Source organism: Betta splendens, chromosome 9, assembly GCF_900634795.4.
Source record: "Betta splendens chromosome 9, fBetSpl5.4, whole genome shotgun sequence".
Taxonomy (NCBI): domain Eukaryota; kingdom Metazoa; phylum Chordata; class Actinopteri; order Anabantiformes; family Osphronemidae; genus Betta; species Betta splendens.
Window position 1 is genome coordinate 21,912,307 of NC_040889.2, and position 27,930 is coordinate 21,940,236.

The following is a 27,930-nucleotide window of genomic DNA, read 5'->3' on the forward strand; positions in this document are numbered from 1 at the left end:
AATTTTTATGATGATGCACTGAAGAAATGCCAAAATAGCTTAGTTGTTTTTTTTAAACGTTCTTTATACACTGTACATAAAAACACTAGGGAATGGATAAAACAATGTTATCCAAATCCTACAAGATACACACCCTGTACAATGAAAATATTTTCCAAGCATAATTTACCAAGGTATGTCATATACCGTGTATATATACAGTAATAATTCTACTAAATGAAACAGTTACACCATTGCATTAACCCAGGGAACAGTTTGAGAGGGTGATGGTTACCTAATATCTATGAAATATCTCCTCTTTAAAGTGAAAACAAACCAAAGCCTTTTCAGAAAATATGGCCTTTTCCCTTTTCCAAGTAAACTGTGCACGAACAGTCTGTAATTTTCCATGAAGTCAATTAGGGTGTCAGCAGTGTTCACTGTAGGCCTTGCAACACAATGGTCAATGTAAGGCAGGACAAGGGAAATGTAAGGCCTCTGGTAAGTATCTCTCAGCAGAAGAATCAAAGCAGGTGCCTGCCCAGAGGCTTCCTTTCCACACAACCACACTGCTTTGTCTTTACATTCTCTGGATTCTAACGTCCTGGCAATGCAGAACTCATAGGGAAGGAATATGGATCAATAGTTGGCTTGGGATGAGTAACTGTCCATTTTTCAAAATTTCTATGGCTGCGCAAATCAGCAGTTATAACTATGACCAGGTCAAAATGCAGAGGGATAGTAATAAAGTATGAAATGCATTTCTCCAGGGTAGCAAGAAACAAGGTTTTAGAAACATCTTCCTTTAAAGCCTGATGATAAACCGCTTCCACATCATCACTAAGTTCAATGTAAAAAAAACAAACAAACCTGCATATCGTCTTGCCTGTCTCCCCTCTAGCGTTTCAGACAGCTGTAAATTAAAGCCAGGACTATTTTTTGGGCAACTCTTTCAGTAAACATTAAGTAGCTTCATATAGACGGAATTTGCCGGAATGAAGAAAAAAAATCAAAATGGAGCACGTGTGTGTCCAACAAAAGCCTTTTGTCATATCATTCCCTTGTAAAATGAGCTTTGACGTGAACACGTGAAGACACACCCTCTGCAATTTGAGGTCTTTAGAATATTAATTCCTCGTTCAGCTGATTGTCAATGCACTGTGACATTTCTTCAAAACGTTCTGCTTGATCTTGTGGTGTGGTTGAATAATATTGCACGTTTCCCTTTACATTTGAGCCCATATTGGTCCATTGTAGTCAGCTCTGTACAACCCTATTAGAAGGACAAATAAACATCATCTGAATGGATAAATCACACTATTTTACCATTTCAGAAATGAATAGCCAACAGCACAAAGTAAGTCTTAGCTCTGTGTTCCTAATTCTAAAAGCGTATTGTACAGAATTTACAATTTGCACATTTATCTTCCTCTAATGGCGCAGCAGAACAGAGAAAGAGACCTTAACCTAAGGACGATTATCTATGAGCACATTCAATGCCTCATTTACAGCTTTGGGAAAACTACAAAGAAGCAATATCCCAAATGTCCAAAACTGATAATAACAAATATATATATGACACTAGATAGCCTTTCTGTTGATACAGTTCTGGTAATCTGCAAGATAAAATGGTAAAATAATAAAAATACAATACTGTGCCAGGCTAAGACCTTTAGGGGTTTTGGCTACTGCAACTAAAGTCTGAAGGAAAAAAAAAACAACACACAACATAGCTAAAGTAATATTAAAACACATTTTGATCACAAAATCAATACATTTTAATATGCCTATAGTCTTAAATAACAACAATATTATCATCAGCCAATAAAGTGAATCCTGAATGAGGTGGTGTTTACCCCCAGAAGAGAGAAGACACTTGAAACTGGTCTTGAGTGGACCAGATACTGGATCTGCACTAGAATGTAACGATTATGTACAAGCCTTGTTAAGGCATTTTACTACATACTTACACAGTCTATTCCCTTTTTACACTGGACACTCCGTTCGAGTGCAGCATATCGTCCTATAGCGCTTCCTTTGGCACGTTAACCGTACAGTGGTGGGAGTTTCCCCTATAGCCGCGTCACTGATAATCCCGAAGGTAGAGCAGCTCAGTACTGTACAGTGGGATGTGGTGAAACGCTATAAAAAGCCCAGAACAGTTTCAGATGCAGCCATATTTAAAGGGTAATTTCGCAGTTTGCTTCAGGTGGGTTTTGGATGATTCTTTGGTCTGAGAGACAAACGGAAACAAGAAAAACTGGACTGGATGGTTTGGTGAAACATCTATTGCCGTTATGATTGAAGTAAATAACGTAGAAGCAGCTCACGGGAAAATAATGGATGCTTTGCTCACAAGCCATAAAAATATTTGGTACAGTTCATAAATGACTGGATTCACAAAAGCACCTATGGTCACACCCTTAAAGTAAACACATCAGTCCAGTTTGTCCTGATTCTCTGCTCTCAAACCAGACCACATTTTGGATCATTGCGTAAAAAGGACTTTGATTTAAAACTATAGCATTATTGACACAGCTTCTTACTACAGGTGTTGTGCTTGCGGTGGCCACAGCGCTCAGCACACGGGCCTGTCTGGACCCACTTTGTGTTGGTGGAGGCAGTGCAGCATGACGGTGCTTTTGTGTGTAACCATCTCTGACCTAAAAGCTGCTGTAGGAGAAAAGCTAACCTTGTATACAAGACTGATAAACATTTACTAAACAGTACAAACAGTCTGGATCCCTACAGCATCAGCTTTATCTGTTTGTTTCTGCCTCAGGAAGAAGCTTCCTGAAACACCTGCTGATTGTGTGATTTATAATAAATATAGCCTCTGTCCATACATAGTTGTGTTGAGGGTAACTGGTGTTAGGTTTATAAAGAGTGGTTTGTAGCACCTGTTATTTTTCAACTGTTACACTCTTTGTAACTGTAACTGCTCATCATAACATGCGTCTGCCTCAGCATCGAGTCTGAATCCAAAAGCCCCCCCCCCCTCCCCTTTGTGTCTTTAATCTCATTTGGGGCTGAAGACTCCTGGCTCCAACTTGGTGCTGCTGCTGCGGCCCCAGCAGCTGGCCGTGATGCTCATGCTGCGCTGGGTGGTCCCCTGGCCGTGGCTGTGGGCGCGCTCCAGCCGCTCGCGCTCCAGCCGCTCGCTGTCCGACTGGCTCTGCGTGCGCTCCGGCCTGTTGTGGATGTTGCCCGTCGGGGAGCTGGGGGCCGGCTGGGAGGAGATGGTGCGCAGGAGGTGGTTCCTCTTCCTCAGGAAGTCGCTGTTTGCGCCCAGGCCGAAGCTGCCCTTGCGCAGGACCATGCGCGCGCTGCTGGACTTGGCGGGCCGAGAACGGTGGTTGTACTCCAGCTGAGACAAATGAGCTGCGTAGCCCTCTGTGATGAACTGGAGGAGAGGATCGGAGGAGATGCATACTGTCATCTAATCAGAGCATGCAGGTTCATATTCACTCATTCATATGAATGAATTATTATTTGGCAGTGGCAGTACAGTGTTAGAGAACAGACCAGTGTTACATAAAAAACAATTTTTACTTGCATTTGTGACACATAGTAAAGGGCCATTTATTTGCTAAATGAGAGCTTTTTGATCAAACGGTACCTGACACTGGTGCTGCATCTTCTTTGAGGGTCTGCCGACAATGTATATTTGGGAGGAAGGGAGACCAATGGAAGTGTAGACCGAGATGTCTTTGGTTGATCCGTAGCCAGCGAAGATCTTCATGTGAGCCTGCAGCAGGTCAAATGAAAATGTTTGACCTAAGCTCTTTTCTTATCATCTGTGGAAGCGCTTCTCACACGTCAACCATATTAACATTTCACTTCACATATATATTAACTATAGGTGGCAACTAAACAATGATTATAAAACTGCATAGGTTTCCCTCAGTGCTTTGCTCCAAGTCTAACCTCTGTCAGGGACTTGAGGAAGTTGGCCTTGTGTCTGAGCGGGTCATGGACCAAACCATCACAGAAAGAGACGATGCCATGAGGGAAGTTATGCTGAGACAGCCAAGCCACCACACGCTGCTTCTGCATGTCTGGACGTCCTGTCACGTAGATAATTAAATAGCCTAAATCCTGCCAATGCCTGCAATGAAGAGCAACAGCCGGATTAATGAAGAAATAAACAACAACTCCCGTGGTGACAAACTTGAATATAAAAAAAGACAGGAGCAGCTGGGTACCTGACAACATCCACAGCTCCGGCCCGTACTTTGGGATCGCTGCCCATGATCGACACGCTGGCAGCGAAAGAGCCATCAATGCTAAATACAACAAACTCTGTGCCACGTGGAATCACGGTCAGGTAGCTGTCTGCGAATGTGTGATCCCCCCTGGGATTAAAAACAAAGAAACAAGGTGATTTTTGCTTGCAAGTCTCCGTGAGGAAACATAAACCCAATAACACGTGCTCTCGTCACCTGACAACCATTTTGACTGGGTATACTCCGATGCCCAGACGTTTGTCCTCTGGGATGACAAAAGACACACGGCCACTGCTGTTGGTCACCTCTGTGTTGATGTACACCCACTCTCCTGAGGGCGGCTGGGTCATGACATGTAGGTCAACCTGCACCGGACCAGGGAAAAATACAATATGCTCAGAAACAAATTCTGTAGTGTTTTACGAAGCGCATGACAGAAAGTTCACCTTCTCTCCAGCCAGAGTGACCATGTCCAGGGGGCCGTACATGAAGCGGCCTGTCACAACCTGCTGGCTGCCTTCAGTAAACACAGCATCGTTCACCCGGTGGTTGGCAGTTACATTCTGTCCACGCAGGAAAATAAAGACACTGACTAAAACGATGCTGTCTGTTTAAAACACCCTGAAGCCCTGTTGTAGATGTGATGCTTACCCTGATCTTCACGTGGGTTCTCTTGCGGAGCCACTTCTCTCTGGGTTTGGAGGGGGTGAATTCGGAGACCTCTTTCCCATCTAGCTCCAGAATGCTGGAGTTTTCATGCCTCATGACCTACAGCGGACACTTCAATGACTCAGCCTGCGGGCTACACATTAACAGATCATAAAGGAGGCCAGCGTTTACTCACCTGTCGCAGGAGGAAGGACACAACATCAGTGGACTCCCAGTACGACGCGTGAAAGAGGTGCGGTAGAGCCACTGTAGGGAAAGCTGTGAGAGCATCGGGGCAGTACAGGGCAAAGTCCAGTCGCTTTGTGCCCCACCAACGGGCTGCAACTGCGATGGGTTAAAAGGGTGCAGAGACATTAGACAACGCGAAGAGGCGGCGTGTGATACCATGGAAAGGTGCAACACCCCTGAGGTTAAAGCAGAAAGACGACACATCATCACCAAATCCCAGCTACAGTTCTTCAGCTACAAGAGGAAAAGGAAGAAGTTTGTAACGGTTACCGCCACAAGTATTAAGTGCTATGATTCAAGTAGAGGAAGAAGATCATTAGAAGGATCATTATTTTTTATTATGGCCTTAAAAAGACTTTCATTTGGAAACAGGGGAAGATCTGGATTTAAGCACTGTCTATGAAACCAGATTTAACTGTCTGAAGTCATCATTAATCAAACATTAGAAAGAATATGCGGAAGAAAATAGGCTTAAAGTGCAGAAAAAATTGTGATGCAGAGAGGAAAGCACACAGAAGAGACCTGCAGCCCTGTGCTGATTTCAGTCCCCGCCCTTGGAAAAATACCTTGCTCCACTTCAGCCTGGGAGTCCAGTGAGACCAGATCAGATATAGCACAGTCCAGCCCTGCTGACAAGCAGTTCTCATACTGGCCAGTGGGACTTAGACTTTCACTAGTGTCACCTTCCAGCTCTGCTACTAGATCTGCATCAGGAGATCCTGTGGCCTGGCCAGTCGCTGCTTTCTTACGAGACTTAGGAGGACTTTTCAGGAAGAATTTGTTTTGTGATGTCAGGGCGAGTTGGGACAAAAGGTTGAACTTTTTGGATTGGTTAATTTGGCATGATTTGGCTATGGGAAGAAAACACAGAGAAAGAAACCATAAAAAAGTAGTCATGTTGCTACAATATGTGAGAGTTTTAACAGGTTGTATCCAGTGTCAGTCAGTTGCCTTTAGCAGAGCTGCAAATGTTAAAGCTGAAAATAACGGCAAGGTTATTGCGACAGAGGATAACGCTGAGTTCATCTTTGTGAGCTTCCCTCAGGACGTCACCGCACATACAAAAACAACAGTGTCTGCAACGTGAAATGCAAATACATGTTCTGTTAACAAAAGTGGAAAAGTGAGGGAGGAGGAACTTCGAGACACAGACAAGAGTCAAACGGGAAACAGGAAACGGGAAACAGTACTGGTTACTTCAGCAAATGCTGCAGTAAAGAGTGGACAATGCAGAAATGGCTGAGGGAGGTAGGTGTCATGCATCGCAACAGCAGATAAATGCAGCACTCGATCATTGCATTTACATTTAGACAGTGGATAAGAGTAGGACAGACAGGAGACAGTGACACTAAACTTGCTCTTCTTATAACTTGGACATTAGAATTCAACAGGAACCTGAAGAACCAGCCTGTACGACTCTAACAGAAACGTAGGGATCACGTGGTTCTAAGCAGGAGCAGCGGAAAGGAACGGGGTCTACCTGGCTGACTGCACTGCTCCAGGTGGAGGGCAGGGTGTGTGAAGAGTCAGAGTAAGTGGGTTGAGGGAGAGAAAAGATGAAGGAAGAGTCGCAAACTGGACAGAAAAATAGAAATAAGTTGGCCTGAAGGAGGGAAAGGTTTGTTCCAGTGTTTGTGTGAGTGTAGGGAAGAGAGAAACAGACTGGTTGGTAGTGAGAGCACTTACTGTTGGCTATGTTGGTGGCAGTGTAACTGTCTGCCATTCCTGAGACCTGGCTGGCAATGCTGACCTCACTGGCCCTCCGCTGGCCCCTGGAGAGGGGGCCCGTTATGGGGGAGGAGGGGTACGAACTGTCCATGAAGACACCACCATGAGACTGAACAACATCCGCTATTGAGCCGAAACAAGGAGATCCCATTAGACAGAGACACAAATAAGGGGAGCTCACAGTGATGGGGAGTGGGGGTTGGGGTCTGGGGCAGCAGGCACCATGGTTTCAGAACACATGGAAACACGACATGGCCATAAAAGGTTCTTAAACCGACCAAGTGAAAACAGGATCATGAAAACATAAAACATGTCAAATCACATATGCACACACCTGCTACAGTCACATCCATGTGCTAGTGTCTCTTATGAAGGAGAATATATACAAAAAGTATTCATTAGCTTTTCTGTGTCGGTATAATAAAATATAATGAGTTAGACATTTTATAAAATCGATTGACTCCTTATATACAAGAAATATAGATTACATTCAATTCAGGTTATACACCGTAAGTGCAGACTCAAACAGGGGTTTAATTGGGTTTTTTAGGAGGGTTGCTCTTGTGTTCAGAGAGGTTGGATGGTTCTGTTAGAATGAGATGGTTTCCACAGTTTTCTTACAAAGGCACCAGAAGAAGAATGCACCTTAAATAACAGCGATCTGTAAATAAGGATTGTTCAGAGTAACATTCAATAAACCCCTTGAGAGTTATTTTACCAGAGACAAACATTTTAAAATGTTCATCTGACTAAGTAAAAATACTTTCAGCATAATGAAATTACTGGGAATAAATCTGCTATAAAACCTGGAGGAAGTGACCAGCATAGTTCCACATTCGTTAACTGTGCATTAGTTTGGAGTCACATGTATCAAACTATTAAGTCATGCAAAATGAGCTTGCTGAGTAAAAGTCAGCATCTGAAGGCGGCCATGTTAAAGGGAAAAAGTGAGATTTAACAGTTTGAGCTAAGAGGAGCTCTATGACCCAGTTTAACCCCTGGTTTTAGGTACAAGGTGCAAACACTTCACAAGCAGCAGAATCTCCACATCATAACCTCTGGAACACAGACACTAGAACTACTGTGCGCTCTTATAGAAACAGTGCAAACACACTGAAACCCAGCGTCACAGCACAAACACAAAAGCTGCGTCCTTCAAATACTGAGAGTAACATGAACACGTGATGACAACAGCAACATAACACCATGAGCGCGCTCAGATGTTCCATCCAGTATTTCCATGACAGTTCGTGAAAATGTTTTATTTTAACACTAGTAAATCACAAAGTAATCTTCTCGCCTCATCTTAGTTAACAAGATTTGTTCTGCACAACCTGGAGCCAGTTAGCTGATATTTGAGTTAGGCAAGCAAAAGAACAGTTACAGTAAAGTCGTGTATCCCATCTAAAAGATACAGCTGAAGACACTTTGAAGATAATTCAGGGGTAAATAAAACATATATCAAAAAGCTAAGGATCTTTATAATAGGCTTAATATGTTCTAGCTATGGATCAGTTCTTGTCAGTGATTTATTAGATTATTTTTTTATTTGTGAGAAATGTTATGCTTCATATTAGGAGTTCCAAGAACAGTTACCAAATTTAACTGTAACCCTCAAAACCGCCCATGATGTGAAGAAGAACTAGGCCACGCCTGACGCAGCTGATGACATTAATTTCTAATACACGTTCTAAGAGAAAAGTGGACACATCTGAGCGTCTTGGACATGAGAACAAGAAAAGATGGAGCCAACAGATACATGAAGCACAGTGGATAGGGATGAGGAGGTACAGTACGCAGGTGAATGGGAGAGGCTACACACACTCCATAGTGACGGGTGTGGCTTTGAGGGAGGCCTCCTGCCAGTTTAGCACAGGCACAGGGATGCAGGTCTCACTGATGGTCTCCTGACAGCGAAGGAACAGAGGAGGCCCACTGTCAAGTAGCAGCTGAGCGTTGCTCTGGACTGTCTCCACTACAGAGGGGGGTGGAGGTGCAGAAGGGGCAGAGATCAGGGGTGGAGAGGTAGAGAGCCAGGTACATAGATTAGGGAGACAGGAGGCCGAGAGAGGAAGAAGAGAAGAAGACAAGGAAGACACAAAAACATATGAAGCAGGAACAACTAAACGCGGGACAAGAAAGCAGAGTCAAGCCCTTAGTTAAGCCCACTTCCTGTCAAACGCCACTACTGTCAAGTCACACTGCCTTAAGCCTGTCTGCGACATCACGTCTAGCAGCTGTTAAACCTTCCATCTTCCTCACTTAAAGTCATCTTTTATTTATTGGTACTGAAAACCTTACCGCTTTACTGTTGATTAGTTACACAAGACAGACTAGGATGCTCAGTGACAGCTTGTTTGATGAAAGTCATCACTTTAGTTCTGAAGTCATTAAAAAGTATCTTCCTGCCTATTCCCCCATATGTCACTTTTTAAAAAGCCCTGGTTTCTGGTTCAGAAACCACCAAAGGTCGACTGCTCATAGGACAGATTTCTGCTACAGCGTGAGGCTCTAAGGGTTACTCCACTATAATGACCACCAACAGGACCATGACCACATTTAGATGAATAAACTCTGTTACAAAAGACACTGAAGCACAAATAGCAGAAAAATTTTTCATTTTTCTTGGAGGCAATGTTTTCTGTGTAAAGGAAGTCACAGTGTGCTTATAAGGCATCATTAAGGTTTACGTTGGCTGTGATATGCATTCATGAGAAATGGGACAGTGAGTTACCATCTGTGTTAAGTGTCAAAAGGAGAAATTAAGTCGTCACGTCTCTTTTGCATCGTTAACACCCATTAATGCGGCCCGGTGCTCACCCAGGAGGGCCGAGTTTCCATCTCCCAGAGGAAAGCGCTGATATCGCGGCACGTTGAAGGGAGGCAGCAGGTGAAATTTCCTCTCCAACAGAGGCTCCAGGCGAGAGGCCGAGGGATCAGCTGGGTGGAACAGGTTGTAGACCTGCTGACAGGCAGGCCGCAGCTGGGCCACTAGGGGGAGAGAGGCAGCCGTCATCAGCAAGGAGACAGAGAGAATCTGAAGAAGCTTCCCGTTAGACAGAGGATTAACAGCATCAAGGCCACTAGCACCATAATGTTAATAACAGGAACAATTTACTCTCAGTGTCAGGCCAAATGTGCAGATATGTCATCATACTAATAGCAAACCTGAATTTATTTGGCAGATGGCATGTACACATTTCTATCCTTTATTGCACCAAAGGAAGCTCAGAATCCTGAGTATGAAGCTGTGGTAGCTTACCATCCAGCATAGGGATGACGGTCTTTCTCAGGGCAAGTACCAAGCCCAGTGGAGAGCCAAACAGGAAAAAGTCAGACACCTCGAAATCAAACTTCCCCAGGGAGCCTCCATCCAACATAGTGCTGCTGCTCGACCTGCGTGAGGCTGTGTCGTTCCGCAAGACGCTGGAGTGTAAGCTGGAATAAACAGGGCCATGTCCACCCAAGCAATTAAACATAGCACACAAAGCATGTATGTGCTTGGTACCAAATGCTCTCATGTTGCGTTTCACACACCTGGAGAGGAAGGCCTGGTGCTGTTTTATTGTGTCTAGCTCATAGGTGGAAGAGTCACTTCTCTTGCGTGGCAGTTGCCTCTTGGTGTCGTCGCTGGCAGTGGCTCGAGGGATGTCGATGTTACTGCGACTGAGGTGGCGGCTGCCCTCCAGGGTCGGAGACGCCGATCCCTGTCCGCTATTGATAATGATGCCAGGAGAGAGGAGGTCCTGGTCCTGCAGGGGTTAGTCATGAGTCACCGTAACAGTTGTAACATAAGCAAATCCCTGCACTGACTGTTTAGCGTCTTACCTGTACACTGATGACGCTGCCCCTGCGACTGCTGTTCTGGCTTTCATTCACTGTCTGGTTGCTGCTGCACAGGGCATCAAAACCCAAGATTCCCCCAACGCAGTCCCCAATGAGGCAGACCTAGAAAGGTCAAAGATTAGCACTCACATCATCACATCAAAAAACATGACACCACTATCTATAAAGTTCACATTAACTACTGACCTGGCCAGAGAACGTGGCGCCATCTTGAGATTTTATGAAGTCTGAGTACACCTGATTGGCTCTGACAATGACCGTGGCTATGGCCTCTTGGTACTGTGGAGCAGAAGTGGCCAGGAGGGGCAGAGCTGCCAGAGGAATGTGGTCCTGACTGCTGGACAAGCAGCCCTCATCATAGCTATAAGGACTCAGCCTGTTACAAATGACAGAAATGAACCTATTTAAGAATAAAAATCAAAATAACAGATGAACACAGGAAGATGAGGCAACAGTGCTGAGCTGCAGCTGCAGCCATTAAACGCTCATTATAAACAATGATTGCAGCCTGCACAAAAATCTGTGTTTGTGTGTGTGTGTGTGTGTGTCTTACTTGGACACCAGGGAGAAGGCCTCGGCGCAGATGGCAGGGCAGGGCACTAAGCGGATGGCGATGCGTCCCAGAGCAGCGGGGTAGTGAACGCGCATGACCGTCTCGAAGGCCGTGCTAATGGTGTTAACGTCCGCCTGCTTGCTGTTCTGGTCTCCCCCGCCTGTGTCCAGGATGTTCCCCCCGTGCAGAACCAAGATCAGCACATGGATCTTGGAGGGCTGCAGACACTGCTGGCTCGAACTTTCCTGAGGACAGCACAATGAGAGAAGATGTAGGAACACAGAAGTAGTTTTACAGACAGCCCTTGTCAGCGTGGCCATTGAGAGCATGCTAAATGAGTAGGAGCAACATAATCACAGATCAACTATAAGACCTTTGTAATTATGCAAAAACACTACATTCTTCAATTTGCATGTTAAAGCTCATTTCCTCAAACATGAAACATCCATAGAGGGGGAGGAGAACCATAAGGAAACATAACAGAAACAAGCTACTACACTGCAGCTGGACTCCTGTTCAACTAACAGCCGACATGGACGATGTTTCTTGAGGACAAGTCACATTCAAGAAAACAACACAATCACAATGTGTAGTTTTGTCTTACACGGCCGATCCAAAACTTCACATTTTCATAGCGCCACTGTACGGTATGTGCACTCGACGCCACTGCTGCAGGTACACATGAGTTGAACAGGGGGTGGTGAGGTTGAGGAGGACACACGGACTTCAGTTTGGGCAAACACGGGGGGGAGGGCAGGTTCTGGAAGTACTGGGTTTGTTCAGGAGCTCCAGACGTGGCTGCGGAGCTGCAGCCGCCCACATTTTTTACTTACTGACTGATGCCTTGTTACCAAGATGGTGGGAATGGGAGAACTATCGGCTTGGCCGCTAACAGAGCCACGCATCTGAACACAAGAGCACAGACAGGCTCAGGGACAAACGGCCCTTAACTTGGTGACAAGCCTGATATGAAACACTGAGCTTGTTCATGGTCAGAGCTGAACTAAAATTAAATAAGGTTCAACACAAGCTCTGGATTCTGAAGGGCATTTTTGTAAATGGGTCTCCAGGAGTATTTATTTCAGATGGTCCTGCATCACTGAAGGCCGACTCCGTTGCGTGGATGCACATGACGTTTGGCACACATACCTCATCTAGTCTTTCCTCACTGGTTGCTCTTTCATAATCCACAGTCATTTCCTTCAGCAGTTCTCCTAGAAATCCACAGACATACACAGGCTCTTAGCATTGAGCAATACAACAGCATGGCACTTTGATAAAACATGCGTGGCTGCCAGCGTACCAGAAGCTTCTTCTGTGTCTGCAGCTTCAATCTTGTCCATAAGGTCGTTAGAGTTCCACTTGGCAATTTCCTTAGGGAAAACCTCTTCGCCATCAGAGAGATCCTCTGCAAACCAAACGGATTGTGATCAATTAAAGTGTACAGGTTGATCTAATTAGGGTCACATTAGTTTCCCCGGTTACATAATAAAACACAAGACGTATATATATTTTTTCCTCAAAACCTTGTCAAATAAGAAAATAATATTTGCCCCCACTGTGGCCTGTACATGTAAACCCAAAGAGTATTGGCACAAAGTATTATAAAGCATTAGGTTTTAGTATCAATAGTTGATATACAAAAATGAAAAGGTACAATTTATTTGGAGTTTTTGATTATTTGAGTATATTTTGGACAAACATGTAATTAAAAGGAAGGAGTTATAAACTACTGAAGTGATAACTGAGGTACAGGCTAATTAAATATAATCACATTATAAACACACGCCATAACTATTTTTCCATAATAAATCATAAAATTGAGAGGTTTTTGATAATATATTTGAAAATAATAACTCAGCTCTGCAAAGACAGTTTGATGACACAACTGTATATAAGGATCTGGAACAATCTCAGGACACCAAACTCATGACTACGAATCTACTCCAAATACAATAAATAACACAACTATTGAAAATGGACATAATTTTATTGCTTCTCATTCGCTGTGCAACCAAAGACTAACCTGCAGGTTTCAGTCAGCTTCTAGCTTCTAAAAAAAGTTAGAAGAGGCAAGAAAGGACACAAGGGCTCTCCTGTTCAGCATTAAGGGACAGTTTCTTTTTTTTAGCTTTTAATTTTTTTGCCCACTTTATTATTTATCATTTAAGGTATAGGTGTTTTAAACTGACCGTTTCAGTAATGTGCTTTACAGCAATCAGCATGAACAAAACTTGGATGCTGGTGTGAGAACATAACATCACAACTTACTACCGTATGTATGCATGTACTGTAGCTGAACCAGTACTCATAATATTAAAACCACTAGGTGAACTGAATTAGTGGCTACTTCAGAAATAGTTTTCTTTCAAGTCAATAAATACGATTTTATTCCAGATACTTTTGCACTACAAGTGAATGTGGACATGGTGGACAGGGTGAAATGCTCCATCATTAAACCTTGTAGATCTATTCTAGGTTATCCTCCTAAGTCTTAGCTTTATTCATCTACACTATGAGGTAATTTCTCTGCTGGCCTGTAAACAGGAACATGACAGTTAAATAATAAACACAGACATGCATCTCAAATGTTTAGAACAGATGATTACCACACAGACACAAACACACTTTAAAGACAGAAATCATGAGCGGAAATGTGAGCCAAGGCGGCCGGCTTCCAAGTTTGATTTGTGTATCTCCATCATATTATGCATCCAAGCTAAAAAACACATGCTCATGTTCATTTAAGTAGTTTCACAAAGAACATCTTTACAGTTATTTCATTCATTTACTTAAAATAACCAACTGCTTATTTTTTATGAGGTTGTCTCTACAGTGTAGAATTTGTAAATCCATACGTCAACTTCAGACACCACAACAGTTATTACAGTGCGTGTGTGTGTGTGTGTGTGTGTCACACATGGGCTCAGACAATAGTGATTTCTGAAACTTGATGTCATGGGAGCTGTCCATGGCCAAACTCATCCAGCAGAGAGGATGGGTGTCACAGCACAACCACCTACTTCAGCTGCAGCCCCAAAGCATGCTGGGTATCTGGGAAGCTTAAAAACTGATCTGCAGATGCAGAAGAGATGCATGGAGAGTAAGGAGAGCAGGGAGCAAGCAGATTTATCACGGCAACACACGCAACAACACTAGGCCTAAATTCAGCCTTAAAATCCAATTCAAAGCTGTGGTTACCATGGGCATCGAAGAACTCCTCATCTGAGCTGTCGTCCGAGTCTCGTGCTATGCTCTGCATCCTCCACTCTGAGATGCTGTGACGTGACGGGCTCACTGGAAAACCACAGATGAACAAAAAATTCACTGTTATCGTGGTGACATGTGTTTCAGCCCGTCTCCCTTTTTACACACACACACACACACTAAAACAAAGAAATATTGCACAATCTCCCCCAGCCCACACTTACACACACAGTGTTATATAAACATGCAACAGTCTCTGTGGTTCACTGCTTCATCACAGATGGACTGTTCGGTGGGCAGGGTGTGTGTGCGAAAAGTTAGACCCAGTTTAACACAGAAACGCTTCAAGCACACGACAACTCAATGCCAGATGAGGAACATGGCGAAACTAAAAGCAGGTCTTGTCTGTCACACGTCTTCAGTGTATGTCTGATATATCATTATTGCGGAGGAAGAGAGGCGTCGCTATGAGGGGTTAGGTTGCTGAGGGGGGATGGGGGGCACAGCTGTAGTTGTCAGCACATAGGAGGAAGCAGAAGCAGTGGAGGGAAGCTTCACTCAAACAGCGTCAGCCTCCTCTGGTCTGTGATGTCAGCACTGCTGCCTAAAATAGCCCCAAAGAGAACCTCAGGGGTGAAGCGCGGGAGGAGAATCGGGGTCCGTGTGGCAGCTACGGTTAGTGCAGCCTCGAGGCAGCAGTGACACTGGAGATATCCGTGTGCACACATGTGGTTCATGATGTCAAAGTAGCTGCTAAAAATAGCACAGGTAAAATTCACCAAGCTGCAGGGGTGAAAAAGGAGTGAGGTGGGTAACAACACAACAGTAATGATTTTCATTTGTCTGCTGTTGTCTTAATTAATAATACATTCAGTCCTTTAATGAGATGAACCTGTTCCCAGGTTTGTACACGCAGCAACACAGGCTTACATGCAAACAGAAAATGCAAAGTGCTACTCTGTCTGCACAAGCTTGACCTTGTCGAATCCTTCACATACTAAGTTCCAGCACGGACAGGTGTCAAATGTCACAATCACCTGTATTTGTTTATGGAACAATGTGGCTTTGCTGTTAGTTGTGCTAACCCTTCAAGGTAAAATAAGGCGTGACCGGTCAGAATTAAGCGCTCAAGGCCTGTTGATGCGTAAACATACAAGTGATACTGTGTAAAGAAAGAATATTTGTGGAACTACGGCAAAAAAGTATGAAAATTTAAACAAGCCCTTAATGTGGGCTTTCTTGGTAACTTTTTCACCAGTGTCGGTTTCACATACATGCAGGTGACACAGGTGGACACAGGATGGTTCGCTCCTCACCTCCTCTCTTGGATGAGCGGGACGATCGGGAGGAGGTGGACCACTGTTTGGTGAGTATACCTCGCGGCTGCAGAGTCTCCGCACCTGAGCTGACGACTACCTCTTCGGCTTCGATGGAGCTGATGGCTTCTTTGGCCTCCTGGTCCTTGTCTGGAGACGGAGTACCTCCGTTAGCCTCCGTGGCCTCCTCTGCCTGGCTGAACTGAGCCATCTTCCTGGCCAACGCTAGCTGAGTCTCCAGCTCCAGCTGCCGGATGTCCTCCATGGTCAGGCCGTACCACTCATCTTGCCAGCACCAGGCCTGCCGGTGAGCACGCACCATTACCTTTCTCAGTCCTAGGAAGAGACGACAAAACATGCACACCACACGCTGAACATCGCAAAGCTGATGAACGGTCACCAATAGAAAACGCAACACCCCACTACGTTAGATGAAAGACGTCTCTGGTTGTTCTTACCAACATCATGAATGAAGCGTTCGATTTTTGACTGCATGCCCCAGTAGCGAAACTCCACCTTGCACAGTTTGTAGGCACACATGATAGGGGTCTTCCCTGGGTTATTGTTGTATTCTTCTATCCAGTCATCCTGCAGAGGACCCCTTTGCGTTTTCACTGACTTGTACAGCCTCGGGTCTTCCTCTGCTTTGTACTCGTGAGGGGGGATTGGATCTGTCACAATGTCGATTGGGTCTGTCAAAGATAAAAAATAAATAATAATAATAATAATAATCATAATAATAATAATCATAGCCAAGTGTATTATTGATTAATGATCTACAGGTGATAATGTTATAATGTATTTAAGATCACGTACATAACTACAGTCAATGTTGCACCTGAGTCAATGCATAATATTTATAAACGCATTAATATTCATGGCCAAACATGCTCCAACCACAAAGAAAAACAGATGCAGTAACTTTAAAATGCCACTAGTGGGCCTCAACTGCTGCTTCTGTGAGACGAAAGGAAAAAGCACCATCAGGCCAAACTCGCATCAAATAATTACTGCAAAGCTTAGTATACGTGTTAGAGACTTTATACTGGCTTGCTATATACTGGACCATTAAAGTTTATTATATAATAAATATTATAATATTTGGGATTATTTGCATGGTCTCACCAATAGTCCTCTGTCTCCTCTCTGCTACAGACATGTTGAATACATCTGTTTGGTTGCCGGTATCAGCTTTGTAGTAGGTCTCGATGTCAATGGAGAACTTTTCAACAAAGGGGCAAGTGTACCTGCAGGGAAGAGGCAACGCAGTTATTTAAAAGGCAAACGCCAAGTGTTCAAACAATGCACAAGAGGTTCATTCACAGACACATGGCTCAGAATTATTACTATACTAACTTATTTAGAGTGACAACCCCCTGTCACTGCTGAGGACAGGAGATGTGTGAGCCATGCCCATCTGTTCCATCTGAGGTGTCTGCAGCGAAGCTGTCATTGGTTGAATAGACGTGTCAACAGGCACTTGCAGTCTATCAATATCCTGACAGTATAGTCAAGGGCACATCTTTTTAAAGTGCCTTCATGTCTCTGTGTTTGTCAGGGCTCACACAGGCAGAATGACACCCCGAGAGCCAACAGCCTAGACGCACTGCTGGCCACGGGCTCAGGACCGTGGAACCTTTACACTGGCCTTTGATTTTACTGAGGATCAGCAGCTGGAGCAGGATGTCAGAATTACTCACAAGGTTGTAATTATTGGCTGTATTCTGAAAAGGTGAGGGGTTGATTTCTTGTTAACTTACCAGCTGCAGCAGCTAAACACACATGCAGACAGAGTTCATAGGACTTAAATAGCACGTTTGGTTTTACGTGAGGCTTCGGCCAACTTCGACGGGGCGTGCAGGTGCCCATCTCACCTAGTGCGGGTGTAAGGGTAGGCGTTCCAGGACTCCTCTTCAACCCTCAGCGCTGCTTTGGGCAGGATGGAGCGAAACCAGCTAGGAATGTGCATGCCAATGTGGTAGACCTTGTGGGTGTACTGGCCCGTCCCACCTGGACCATCTGTGTAGGGCTTATTCTCTAGAATCTCCACTCCGCTCCCTTCGCCGCAGCTCTCTTCTCGGCTCTTTTTCTGGAGAAAGAACAGCGCAATGGGGCGGTTTGTTATCATTAAATAAAGTGAACAGGGAGTGTTATTGAGTCAAAAACATTTGTTGGAAGGTATTAAAGAGCACAATGCCTTTTTGCAGCAGTACTAAGAACAACAAAACACAGGCACACCTTTCCTATAGTTGCATTGCAGGTGCAGAGGAAGAGAAGCTGGGTGCAGCAAATGCAGCGAAGGAGAAAAGACATAAATATGTGGCATGGAAATGTTCTGCCAAGCACCTGTCATTGTTGTGAAATCAGTCAAACGGAAAGATGGGCGACCATAGTCCAAGTGCTGACAATACTAAATCACAAGGAGCAAGGAGCAACGACTGTAAATGTCACAGATGATAGAAATATAATGTGCTGTGTCTCTTATCTGCTGTTGTCAAGGCTTTCACATACGAGCACGTTTAGTGCAGTATTTAATGCAGCGCAGCGATAACAGGGAGCAGATTTCGTCAGTCAGCCCAGTGGGGAGAGGCAGGCGAAGCAGTGAATCAGTGAACCGGGGAGGAGGAAGCCATGTGGCATCCAGCACTCCAGACCTCATTACCTTTGACAGGTCATTCATTAGCCACCCGCTCGCCTCTCAACAGCCCAGATGTAGAGCCAAAGACACAGCACAGACCCCAAACTGGTCGCACACGCAGCCAGTACACGAGACAGGAAGTTAACGCTGAAATATACCGTGCTTCTGCTAAATGTCACCTTTACAGTGTAGTAATGTAGTATATAGTATGTACATTAATCTTCACAGATTGTTTTAATGCTAGACATCTAATATGGCCAATGCTTCATTAATAATTGTTATTGATTTATTATCAAACGGAAGAAGGCTTTAAATTAGATGTTTATACAGTAAAACAAGAAAAATAAGTGTGGGATGTTCCTATCGAAAGCACATAGTTCTCATACAAGACCTATTTCTTTCACCGGGAGAAGAACTAGGAAAACCTCGTTAGGGTTCAGTCAGCAAAATTAGAGATAAGGGAGTAAATAAGAGGCCTGAAGTTGAACGAACGCTCCATGTGATGTTAACCTCCTGATGAAAACAGCGGCCTCGTTGATTGTGTGCAGATGTAAACTGTACCTGTGGGGGAACAGAAATGAGCAAACAGTCTTCAAGAGGTTCTGCAGGCGCGAAGGCTGCCTTCATGGGGGAGGGAGGCTGGATTCTTCTACACCCTCCAACTGTCAAACCCATTTTGTCTCTCAAAACATAAAAACAACAGTCCTGAATCCCCCCCCCCCTTCCCCTTCCTGCACCCACCTTATAAACAACCCCTACAAAATAAAAGCTAGCACTAAAAAAGCCTTCAATGCTACAGTCTAGACAGGATGCAGGTCATACCCTGGGGTTTGCTTGTCATCGGCCTAGTGAGGCCCAGTTCCTGTTTGATGCTGCTTTTCACTCCTGCTCCACACATACAGTTGCTTAGTCAGAACACGATGGATGCGTGTGAATGAATGAGACACAGCGAGACCCTCTCATAATTAATTTCCCACACATTCTGCGTTTGATTCATACATTACTGCAAGTCCCTATGCAGCGATAATAAAGTTACACGTAGCTATTTCATAATACGGCGCGTTGCAACGGCAAAGCAGAGAGAGTGAGAGGAACGTGCTGGGGCTCTGCCCGGAGGTGCAGTTATGGCCATGCTCTCCTAAGGCACAGACTCCATCTACAAAGCTTACACCAGGGATGTATTGCAGCCAGGCAGGCCTAGATGCTGCAGTTGCCCTGGTAACGTACAGCAACGAAGAACGGGCGTCCACAGACACCAGAACAATCCTCATTTCCTCTCTACGCAGAATACAGCGCCGTCTTCTCCTTCCACCCTCTCTCTCATTTCTGCCTCTGCCTCCTTCGCAGCCTCTGTTTTTATCCTCCATTTCCTCTTTTGATTGACTCCGTCTCCTGAACAAAACCTGACCACCGGCATGCTGCTGATGTCATGGTTGCCACAGAGACGGCGGGCTCACAGCAACGAGGCTGTTCAGACATGGTGAGGTCAGGGGAAAAGGTAACTATGGGTCATTCATAAGAATTCCTCCTCATGGGGTTTGTTTAAAGACTTCAGAGTGGTCATATCAGCAAGACTTATCTCCGCACAAATTCCTCTTTGACGCTGGCCATGAAGAGGAACAGGACAAAACAAACCCTTATTTAGACCTAGTTAGACATAACTCTCAACACACTGTCCAATACAGCAAAAGTAGAAAACAATAGCGAGGATTTGTATCTGTAGGTTTGAGGCAGTGACTAGTTTGACAGTGAGTCTGTAGAGTTGTGGCTGCTGTCACATGAATGGGTGGACATGCATTTTAGACATTTGTCAAAACAGACGCTCATTGGAGGATTAACAGCCTGACGTGTTGAATCAACAACTTTAAGGCATGCTGGGGTTTCCTTACACGGGGCCTAAATATTTAACTCTCCTGTGAATCCGCTCACCAACGGCTGCATCTTAACTCAACTGGACGAAATAAATACTGCATGAGGTGGAATGTGAGTAACCTTTATATGATCGCTTTGGTTAGAAAGGTCAGTTCATGCAAATCTGCATATTTAGCGCTCACTTTCACACTTCACTAGAAACTTTCTGTACATTTACTATGTCGTTACTTCCTGATGACAATCTCCCTCACCGACATCGCTACTGCAGTCAGTTCACAGTACAGGTTTTTCCAGCAAAATACCTCCACTTGATCAAACACGTGTAATTTTAACCAACTGTTCAACAAAAATTAAACCACTACTTCTGTGTGTTACATAACCATGCAGCTAAACTCCATATATTAGTGCTGGGCAAAATTGCCTCAGATGACAATACAGTTTAGAAAAAGAGGAGGCACCTAATGTCTAAAAGTGCACATTTACACAACAGCCTTTTGGCATTATTTTGATTTCTCTGTTACTCGAATTGCATCTTATAGCACCACTGGATTAAACCAATCACTGACACATGTCATGTTAAAGACCACAGTGCAAAGGCTGCATGAACCTGCCGGTCTGGAGTTTGCTGCCCACACCCTCCTCCTGGAGAAACACGCAGGAGTTTAAATTGGATAATCTATCGGCACACAAGCTCTCTTTGTTCCACAGTTCCACCAGGGTCGGAAATCCTGTGACCAATCATTGCCTAATTGAACACACCGCAATCACATTTGTGCGTTTACATTCTCATACATTCTCATTAATAGTCTGTTCAGTCCGTATGTTGTGCATCATTTGGTTTGAGTGAAGGGGAGTTTGGTGGTGGAGGTATTTGATGTGGCCTCACCTGAATCATATAGAGCTGGGCAATGCGGTACTCCTCCACACTCATGGGCATGGGGATGCGGTACTCCTTGATAAGCATGTTGAATATCACAAAAGGAGGAAAAGGGGGGTTGGGAGAAGATTGACAAGGAATGGGGAAAGGAGAGACAGAGGGAAGGGAGGGGGAGAGGGGACAGGAAGGACTCTTGAAGATCCTATACGCGACTTGTCAAATCACCAGCTGAGGTCCACATTGATAGTTCCTGTCAGAGAAGAAGTAAAGCAAAGTGTCAGGTAGGAAGGTTAGCATTAAATAATCAGCATGTATTTAAAAATAAAGGCAATCAGATGAATCTGGAACAGTCCAGACCAAAAACAGTTCTTCAATATTCATCGATCAAAAGCAGAAACCGGCTTCAAGAATCTACAGCATACATCGCAAAAAAGGCAATTGCTCGCGGAGGACAGAGAATCATTCTCATCGCTCACACACAGGTGAAGTGAGAAGCGTGGTGACTGATATTTCTGTAGATCTCCTTCAGCCAATGTGTGGTTGAAGCCTTGGCACTCAGGCACGCATCCGCGTTACGCCGCGCTCCAGCGCCTCGCGTCCAACTAAAGAACCTCCGAGGATAAACTTCTCTTCTTATACACAGGCTACAGCCCCTTGTGTGTGTGTGTGTGTGTGTGTGTGTGTGTGTGTGTGCGCCTGGCCGGTCCTGACGGCCAACCTGTCTCTCCCAACCCCTTCAGCGTGGTCACATGCGGTTGAGGGGCTCATTTAGCATAGGATTAAAGCTGAGCGAGAAGCATTACATAAGAGTGGAAAAAAGCCCCCTACGCATGATTGGGGTTTCACAAATAGCAGCCTAAGAATTACACAAAGCACTGTTTTCAAACCACTGGGCAGATTGGGGAAGGTGTGGGCTGTGCATACGCACCATGTGGGTGGCACGATGTGCAGAAGTCTGCTTGGACAACTAAGGAAGGAACAGCTTTCGAAAGCCAAGCAAGTGCAAAACCCGATCAGTCCATGTACAGCAATGCGCTCAGGTGGGAGTTTATCTAAATTAAATATCACACGTGTTGGCTAAGGTGACATTAACTGAGGAGGAGGTAATAAGGAAAGCGAGCCACTAGAAGAACCCATGGCTCATAGTACACTAGTTGACTTTTTTTTTTTGTCTCCACACTTAATAATTTAACAACAGGAATTTACTGAAGGAAAAGCCCAGTGTGTGTTTTGATACGTCCGCTGGACGTCCAGTGAACGAGTCCAGAGAAGAAAGTACAGTACAGTACTGTACAGTATCAGTGAGGCAGGGACAGCGCGGTTCTAGCTCTGACCGACCTAACAGACCAAATGTGGCGAAATTGCATAACCAGAAATTTCACATATTTCTGACCTAGGGCAGGAACCGGACCTCACTGGAGCCCAGGGAGCCAGCTGAATCGCTAATACTCCCACTGCGTCACATATCCCCCAGACAAAGGCCAGCTTTAGTGAAACTCCTGAAACAACCAAGGGTTTGGGTTCAGCCCACATCCAGTCCTCGCGCCTGACGTTGCCCGCTGAAGACACAAACCGAGCTCACACATGCGCTGCCAAGTGAGGCTGCAGTCTGTCTAACTTCAACACGGGCCAGGTGCTCACCAACAGACTGGAGGGTTGTCTTGTTAAAGGAGGGGAACACCGTCCTCCGTGCATCTCCCAAATTAAAACCCTGCTTTACACACAAGAACAGAGGCATTGACAAAATCAGACCAGAGCAGCACGTTTTGCTGGAAATAACTGCACCCTGGGGAAAACGACTGAGGCAGAACTAGGCTAGATGAGAGGCCTGAGGAGAGGCCTGCGGCTCAGGTGACGGGAGGTCACAGCGCTCGTTCACCGTAATAAACCATTGAACAACGTGTCCGCAAAACGGAGTGCAGATTGCAACTGATGCTGAAACAAACTTGGGAGAATTTCGTCTTGGCCAGCGTCTCTGCGACAGCTGTGCCGGTCTGGAAGTCATTCAGTGTGACATGGTAAAGCAGATTCTTTCACCGACTTATTGTCTGCTCCAGAATGTCCACTGTGAATCCAAGTCCAGCCAGCTGCCACAAACTGGCAGCCCTTCTGACGTAGACTCATTACTTTCCCAACTGTCAGAAGGCATTATGACAGTATCACTATTTCTTGTAGCTGCAAATAATATTATGTTTATTGCAAATTCATCTCTGTTACTCTGAGTCTATTTCTTTCCATTTATAACGTTTAAAAGCCAGAAGCTGCTGGTGCAGGATATCAATCATTTTAAATTGAATCTACATCACAAGCGTTCAAATCTGAAGATACCAGAATATTCATATATTATTAAATCTCCTACATGATCCCCTACAAGCAGTTGTATCAGCAGCATTGCAGATCCTGAAAAGCTCCAACTCCTGCACGGTTGAAAGCTATTTCTGCCCGAGTCTTTCCTTTGTGACTGATGCAGATGCTGTGCACAGCACAGGACCTGTAACGCACAATCCACCAGCGGCCTCGACAGAGGACTGGCACCATGCTTGACCCAGAAAAAAGCACTCTCACACGCAGAGCCCAAAATAGCCCGGTCACAATAATCCTAGCATACGCAAGCAGGGCGATTGACGTTGTTTGTTCAGAGAATATGCTCATTCCCTTCTAAAAATACAGACCGCCTCCCGCTGGGCGGTGACGCAACAGCAGCACACACCAATGCACAGCGCCCTTCGCAGAGCAGCCCCCAGTGTTCCTGCTCCTGTTCCGACAAATCTGCAACCAGCGTTTTGTTGCCCCGCTGCAGGAGTGGTGCGCCGCGGCAGGACCGTGCCCCATCGGCAACTTCAAGACCGAGCCATCACAGGTGATGAACAGTCCTGCAGGCAAGAGCGTGTATTTGAAATCATTCAGATTTGTTTCAACACAAAATATAATATGTTTAATGCTAAACATAGGAACAAATCAGACACAGCAGCTCTGGTCTAGTTAAACATATTAAACATTTTGCTACAGATGTCAGGAAGGAGCCTGCAAACACAGCTACATCTGTGACTGGAGGAGGATAAACAAACACCAGGGCAAGATGAGCACAGGTGTTAACCTTTAAACAAGGCTAAATGTTCTAAACAGACCAAAGTTGCTTATACCACTAAGCAAACACTGGCTTATCTGCCCTTCAGGCGGTCCAGTAAATCAGTAATGGGAGGTGGGATGACCCACCCAATGCGGAGCATCGTGAAGTTCTAAAGCTATAGGTTGCCCAGTGGACACGGAGCAACAGCTGCTGTCAACACAAAGCAGGATACTCGGGGGGAGGGGTCGGATCACGGGAAGCTTTTTCCCCAAACTCTGGGATGGTGGTTCACCTTTTAAATTTAGCCCCGTTTTACAGAGCACCGCTCTGAGCCCATGCAGCAGTGGAGGCGATAAACCCCAGAGAACCTGGAAGGAGGGGCAGGAGTTTCCTCGTGACTCCCTGGAGGCCGGACCCCTTCAAGTGGAAACTGTTAGTCCCTGGAGAGCCTAAAATACTTTAGATCAGTTTCACACTGCATTGGCCTGGCAGAGCCAGCGTCAGCTAGGACAACTGTGGCACACACAGCCTTGGCCTTTGTTGAACTGATGGGTTCATCCATCAATCCAGTTGAAACTTCCAAAAGCTTAAGGTGCTGCTGTTTGTGCCAGACTGTGTAGACTGACTGTTAAGGTTTGACTCATGCTTCCAGCTGATGTTTTTTTTTCCCCATAATGAGGTAATATTTTCATACAAGAGAAACCAACATGGAGTACAGAGTAGACTGCTACTGTACACATCGCTCCAAAAGGTGCAGTGTGGATTTAAAAGCTTTAATGGCCAATTGTGAAACTATGGAGAAACCTAAAAAGCAGTAACTGGATCGTCAGTGGATAATGGATGGATCGTGGATCTGTAGGTCTCAATGCCAGTGAGCACCGCTCCTCCCCAGGGTGGTTTCTAGCTCACTTATGTAATTTTCCACAACCAATATAATCGCCACTGAGACAGGAAAGTCTAAAAATAACCTGCAATATATTTACATCATGTGCATCTGTTTAAATTACCGGTGTAATAGCCATGACGCTGTTCTACAAAACCCCATAATCCTATTGTCGATGAATGATTAATGAGGGCAGCACAGCGGAGTGGTGTTGGTGGTTAGCACTGTCACCTCCCAGCAGGAAGGACCCTCTCATGTTTCCTCGGGTCTCTTCCTGGCAATTCTCTACATATTTATAGTGGGAGGGACTAAGGTATAAAGAAAAGATTTGTTAGGGAAATCTGAACGCAATTAAGAATTGATAAACACCCTGTCGCTGTTAAATTGCTAAATGTAGATTGTAATGAAGTAAAGAAATTGCTGTATATTAAATTAAAATATATTAATTGTCAGTATAGATTAATCAACTAATTAAAAAACAGCATTAATACAAATTCAGCTATGTTAAATAGTAACATGGATTCATTAATTTACATCACAGATGTCACAAAAAAACGCAGCTTCCCCAGGTCTGATCACACAGACACATAATAAAAAAAAGCTACATTTAAATAAACTGTGGCGCATCCTGATCATCTTGTGTCACAGTGTCAATACACCAAAGCCCATTTACCGCCCCCAGAACAAGTCCATCACTGTCCCTGAGGACCCTGCTGCTCCACAGGCTAAGGAGGTGGGCTGCTCAGCCTGCCCTTGTTCTTTCCTTGTACTGTGATGATGAGTAAAGATCTAAAAATACTCCACACACTGCGAGCACCTCCTCCACTGTGTTCCTCCTTCTTCTCCTCATCTTCCTCCTCCTACAGTAACCCTGCAAGAAAGAGCTGCTTCTAAAAATGACGCTCGCTCACAGAAGTTAGGAACCTGAGCAACACAGCAGAGGGTGGCATCACGAGAAAAGCTCAACTCTGCAGGGAACATTGCTGCAAAGCAAGATAACAGCTAACCAGACAAACAAACTGTTAATCATCTAAAAGCAATGCCCTTTAGTTAAGAGCCGCCTGAGCTATGAACCAGGCATTCTTCACATTTAAGGCAAAAATCTAATTGGGACGACGACACACTTGACTGCAGCAGCTCACTTAACTTCCACATGTGCCGTTATCATGATCAGCAGCTACAGCTTTCAAAGTTTAAACTTGGTTCTAAGGGTAGGAAAGTCAGTTAGCTTTGCCCGAGTCGTTCTGTCAACAGCAAGCAATTAAAATGTTGCTGAGAAATGCTAAGAACTTTGAGCCGATTTAATAAGTGGAACTATTGTTTTTGTGCCACAGTGGTGCTCATCACGCCCCCATTTTCCCAAACGCTCCTGTTACATAGCAACTCTATCTCTAATCAATGCCACACTTCACTCCGAAATCCCAAATTAGATGACCTTATATGCAAATTATATTTGGATTAAACAGTTATGTGCCAAGGTTAAAGGAGGATCTCCCGTCTATGTCATTCTCTCCGAGCACTCAGACTAACTGCACCAGTCTTACGTAAGTGGGACAGATACAAGGGAAGCATCAGGACCCGAACATTCTGACCGTCCCATTAGCTAAGTCATGGAGGCCACAGACCAAAGGGCAGGACATGCTTTAGCACATTCAGACATTCTCTCGAACATTTTGTTCACCTTCTGTGAGGGCTCGGTAGCAACGAGATGCTAATACAGATCAACATCCTCCTGTTAATGTGACAGCACAAAAGCTTGGCAGGAAGGTTTGGAGGCATAACAACTAATGGGCTTCCAGTACTGCCTCTCGGCTCTGCTAATAGGTTTGGACTAGATGGAATACAACAATGATGAGACAGACTTCTCTGCAGAATCCAGGGACATTCACGTTAAGCAACTATTGAACCTGGATGGTTCAGTTGACCCTCAACTAGTTTGTTATAACTATGAAGACACTTATTTAGGGGAAAGAAAACTTTAACCAGTTATTTGACAAACAAAAACTTTAACCACAGTTATTTGACAAACTGAAATTTAACAAACAGACAGCAAATGGCCTAAGTAAAAAAAATGGCCTGAACGTGTGTATATTAATCATAGAAAATGAGCATAATTTCCCAAACATTTTGCAGCCTGATAAATTAATTAATTTAGTTTCTATTTAAATTTTAAATTAGCTAGTCATAAAATCTGATCTAACCTTCATTAAAGTCACAGACAACTTTACTCATTAAACACACAGAATGATCATGGAACACATTATAATGGCAAAAGTGTTTTGATAACTGATTAAAGCTTGTCTTCATTTAGCCCATACAAAAAAAAAAGAGACCCATCTGTTCTCCCCAAATACTTCTGTCTCTGTTTCATCTGTCCACCCGACATGTTCCCAGTAGTATTGCAAAGTGTCAAGGCAATATTCAAGCATGCTGCAGTGTTTGGACTGGAAAGAAATGGCTTCCTTTCTGTCGTTCTGCCTTGGATGCCACATCTGTTTTGTTTGGGGCATTGCTGCCTCCTGAGCACAGACGACAACAGACAACTTTTATAAATGTGGACGACTATTTAAATTGTTTGAGATTAATTTGTGACCATTAATTTCACAACTTTAGATTGTGGATGTTCTGTTCTTTTTGTGAGGCTGATGATGCTTGTTAACAGCACACTGACAGGGTATGAATGTTTTCAACCTGCACCACCATTTTTGTTTCTTTGACAGGTCTCCAGGTTTGCTGACATGCGGCTGCAGCAGTGGGTGTTTACTGATACCAGGTGCCTAGTTTTGCGATTACTTTATCCGCCATCGCTCTGTAGGCGCAATAGACATGGTCAGTAAA

At 44.6% G+C, this 27,930-nt stretch overlaps 1 protein-coding gene across 13 annotated transcripts in view; it reads right to left on the reverse strand.

Moving 5' to 3' along the window:
- Nucleotides 1-43: 43 nt before the first annotated feature.
- LOC114862155 (membrane-associated phosphatidylinositol transfer protein 2-like) overlaps nucleotides 44-27,930 on the reverse strand; it is a 34,754-nt gene continuing 6,867 nt past the window's right edge. For 4 of the 13 annotated variants that reach the window (XM_029162194.3, XM_029162199.3, XM_029162198.3 and 1 more), the window contains exons 2-26: nucleotides 21,149-21,389; nucleotides 17,627-17,841; nucleotides 16,878-16,999; nucleotides 16,211-16,444; nucleotides 15,753-16,088; nucleotides 14,431-14,526; nucleotides 12,533-12,637; nucleotides 12,379-12,443; nucleotides 12,063-12,134; nucleotides 11,230-11,474; nucleotides 10,863-11,052; nucleotides 10,659-10,778; nucleotides 10,093-10,582; nucleotides 9,651-9,821; nucleotides 8,653-8,805; nucleotides 6,789-6,953; nucleotides 5,669-5,953; nucleotides 5,050-5,198; nucleotides 4,857-4,973; nucleotides 4,652-4,768; nucleotides 4,422-4,570; nucleotides 4,185-4,334; nucleotides 3,907-4,087; nucleotides 3,599-3,727; nucleotides 44-3,382 (exon numbers count right to left, since the gene is read on the reverse strand). In XM_029162194.3, the coding sequence (XP_029018027.1) occupies nucleotides 2,999-3,382; nucleotides 3,599-3,727; nucleotides 3,907-4,087; nucleotides 4,185-4,334; nucleotides 4,422-4,570; nucleotides 4,652-4,768; nucleotides 4,857-4,973; nucleotides 5,050-5,198; nucleotides 5,669-5,953; nucleotides 6,789-6,953; nucleotides 8,653-8,805; nucleotides 9,651-9,821; nucleotides 10,093-10,582; nucleotides 10,659-10,778; nucleotides 10,863-11,052; nucleotides 11,230-11,474; nucleotides 12,063-12,134; nucleotides 12,379-12,443; nucleotides 12,533-12,637; nucleotides 14,431-14,526; nucleotides 15,753-16,088; nucleotides 16,211-16,444; nucleotides 16,878-16,999; nucleotides 17,627-17,841; nucleotides 21,149-21,226 (4,518 nt within the window). In that variant the 5' untranslated portion in view covers nucleotides 21,227-21,389 and the 3' untranslated portion in view covers nucleotides 44-2,998. The other 9 variants (XM_055511663.1, XM_029162203.3, XM_029162196.3 and 6 more) reach the window with 9 other exon arrangements.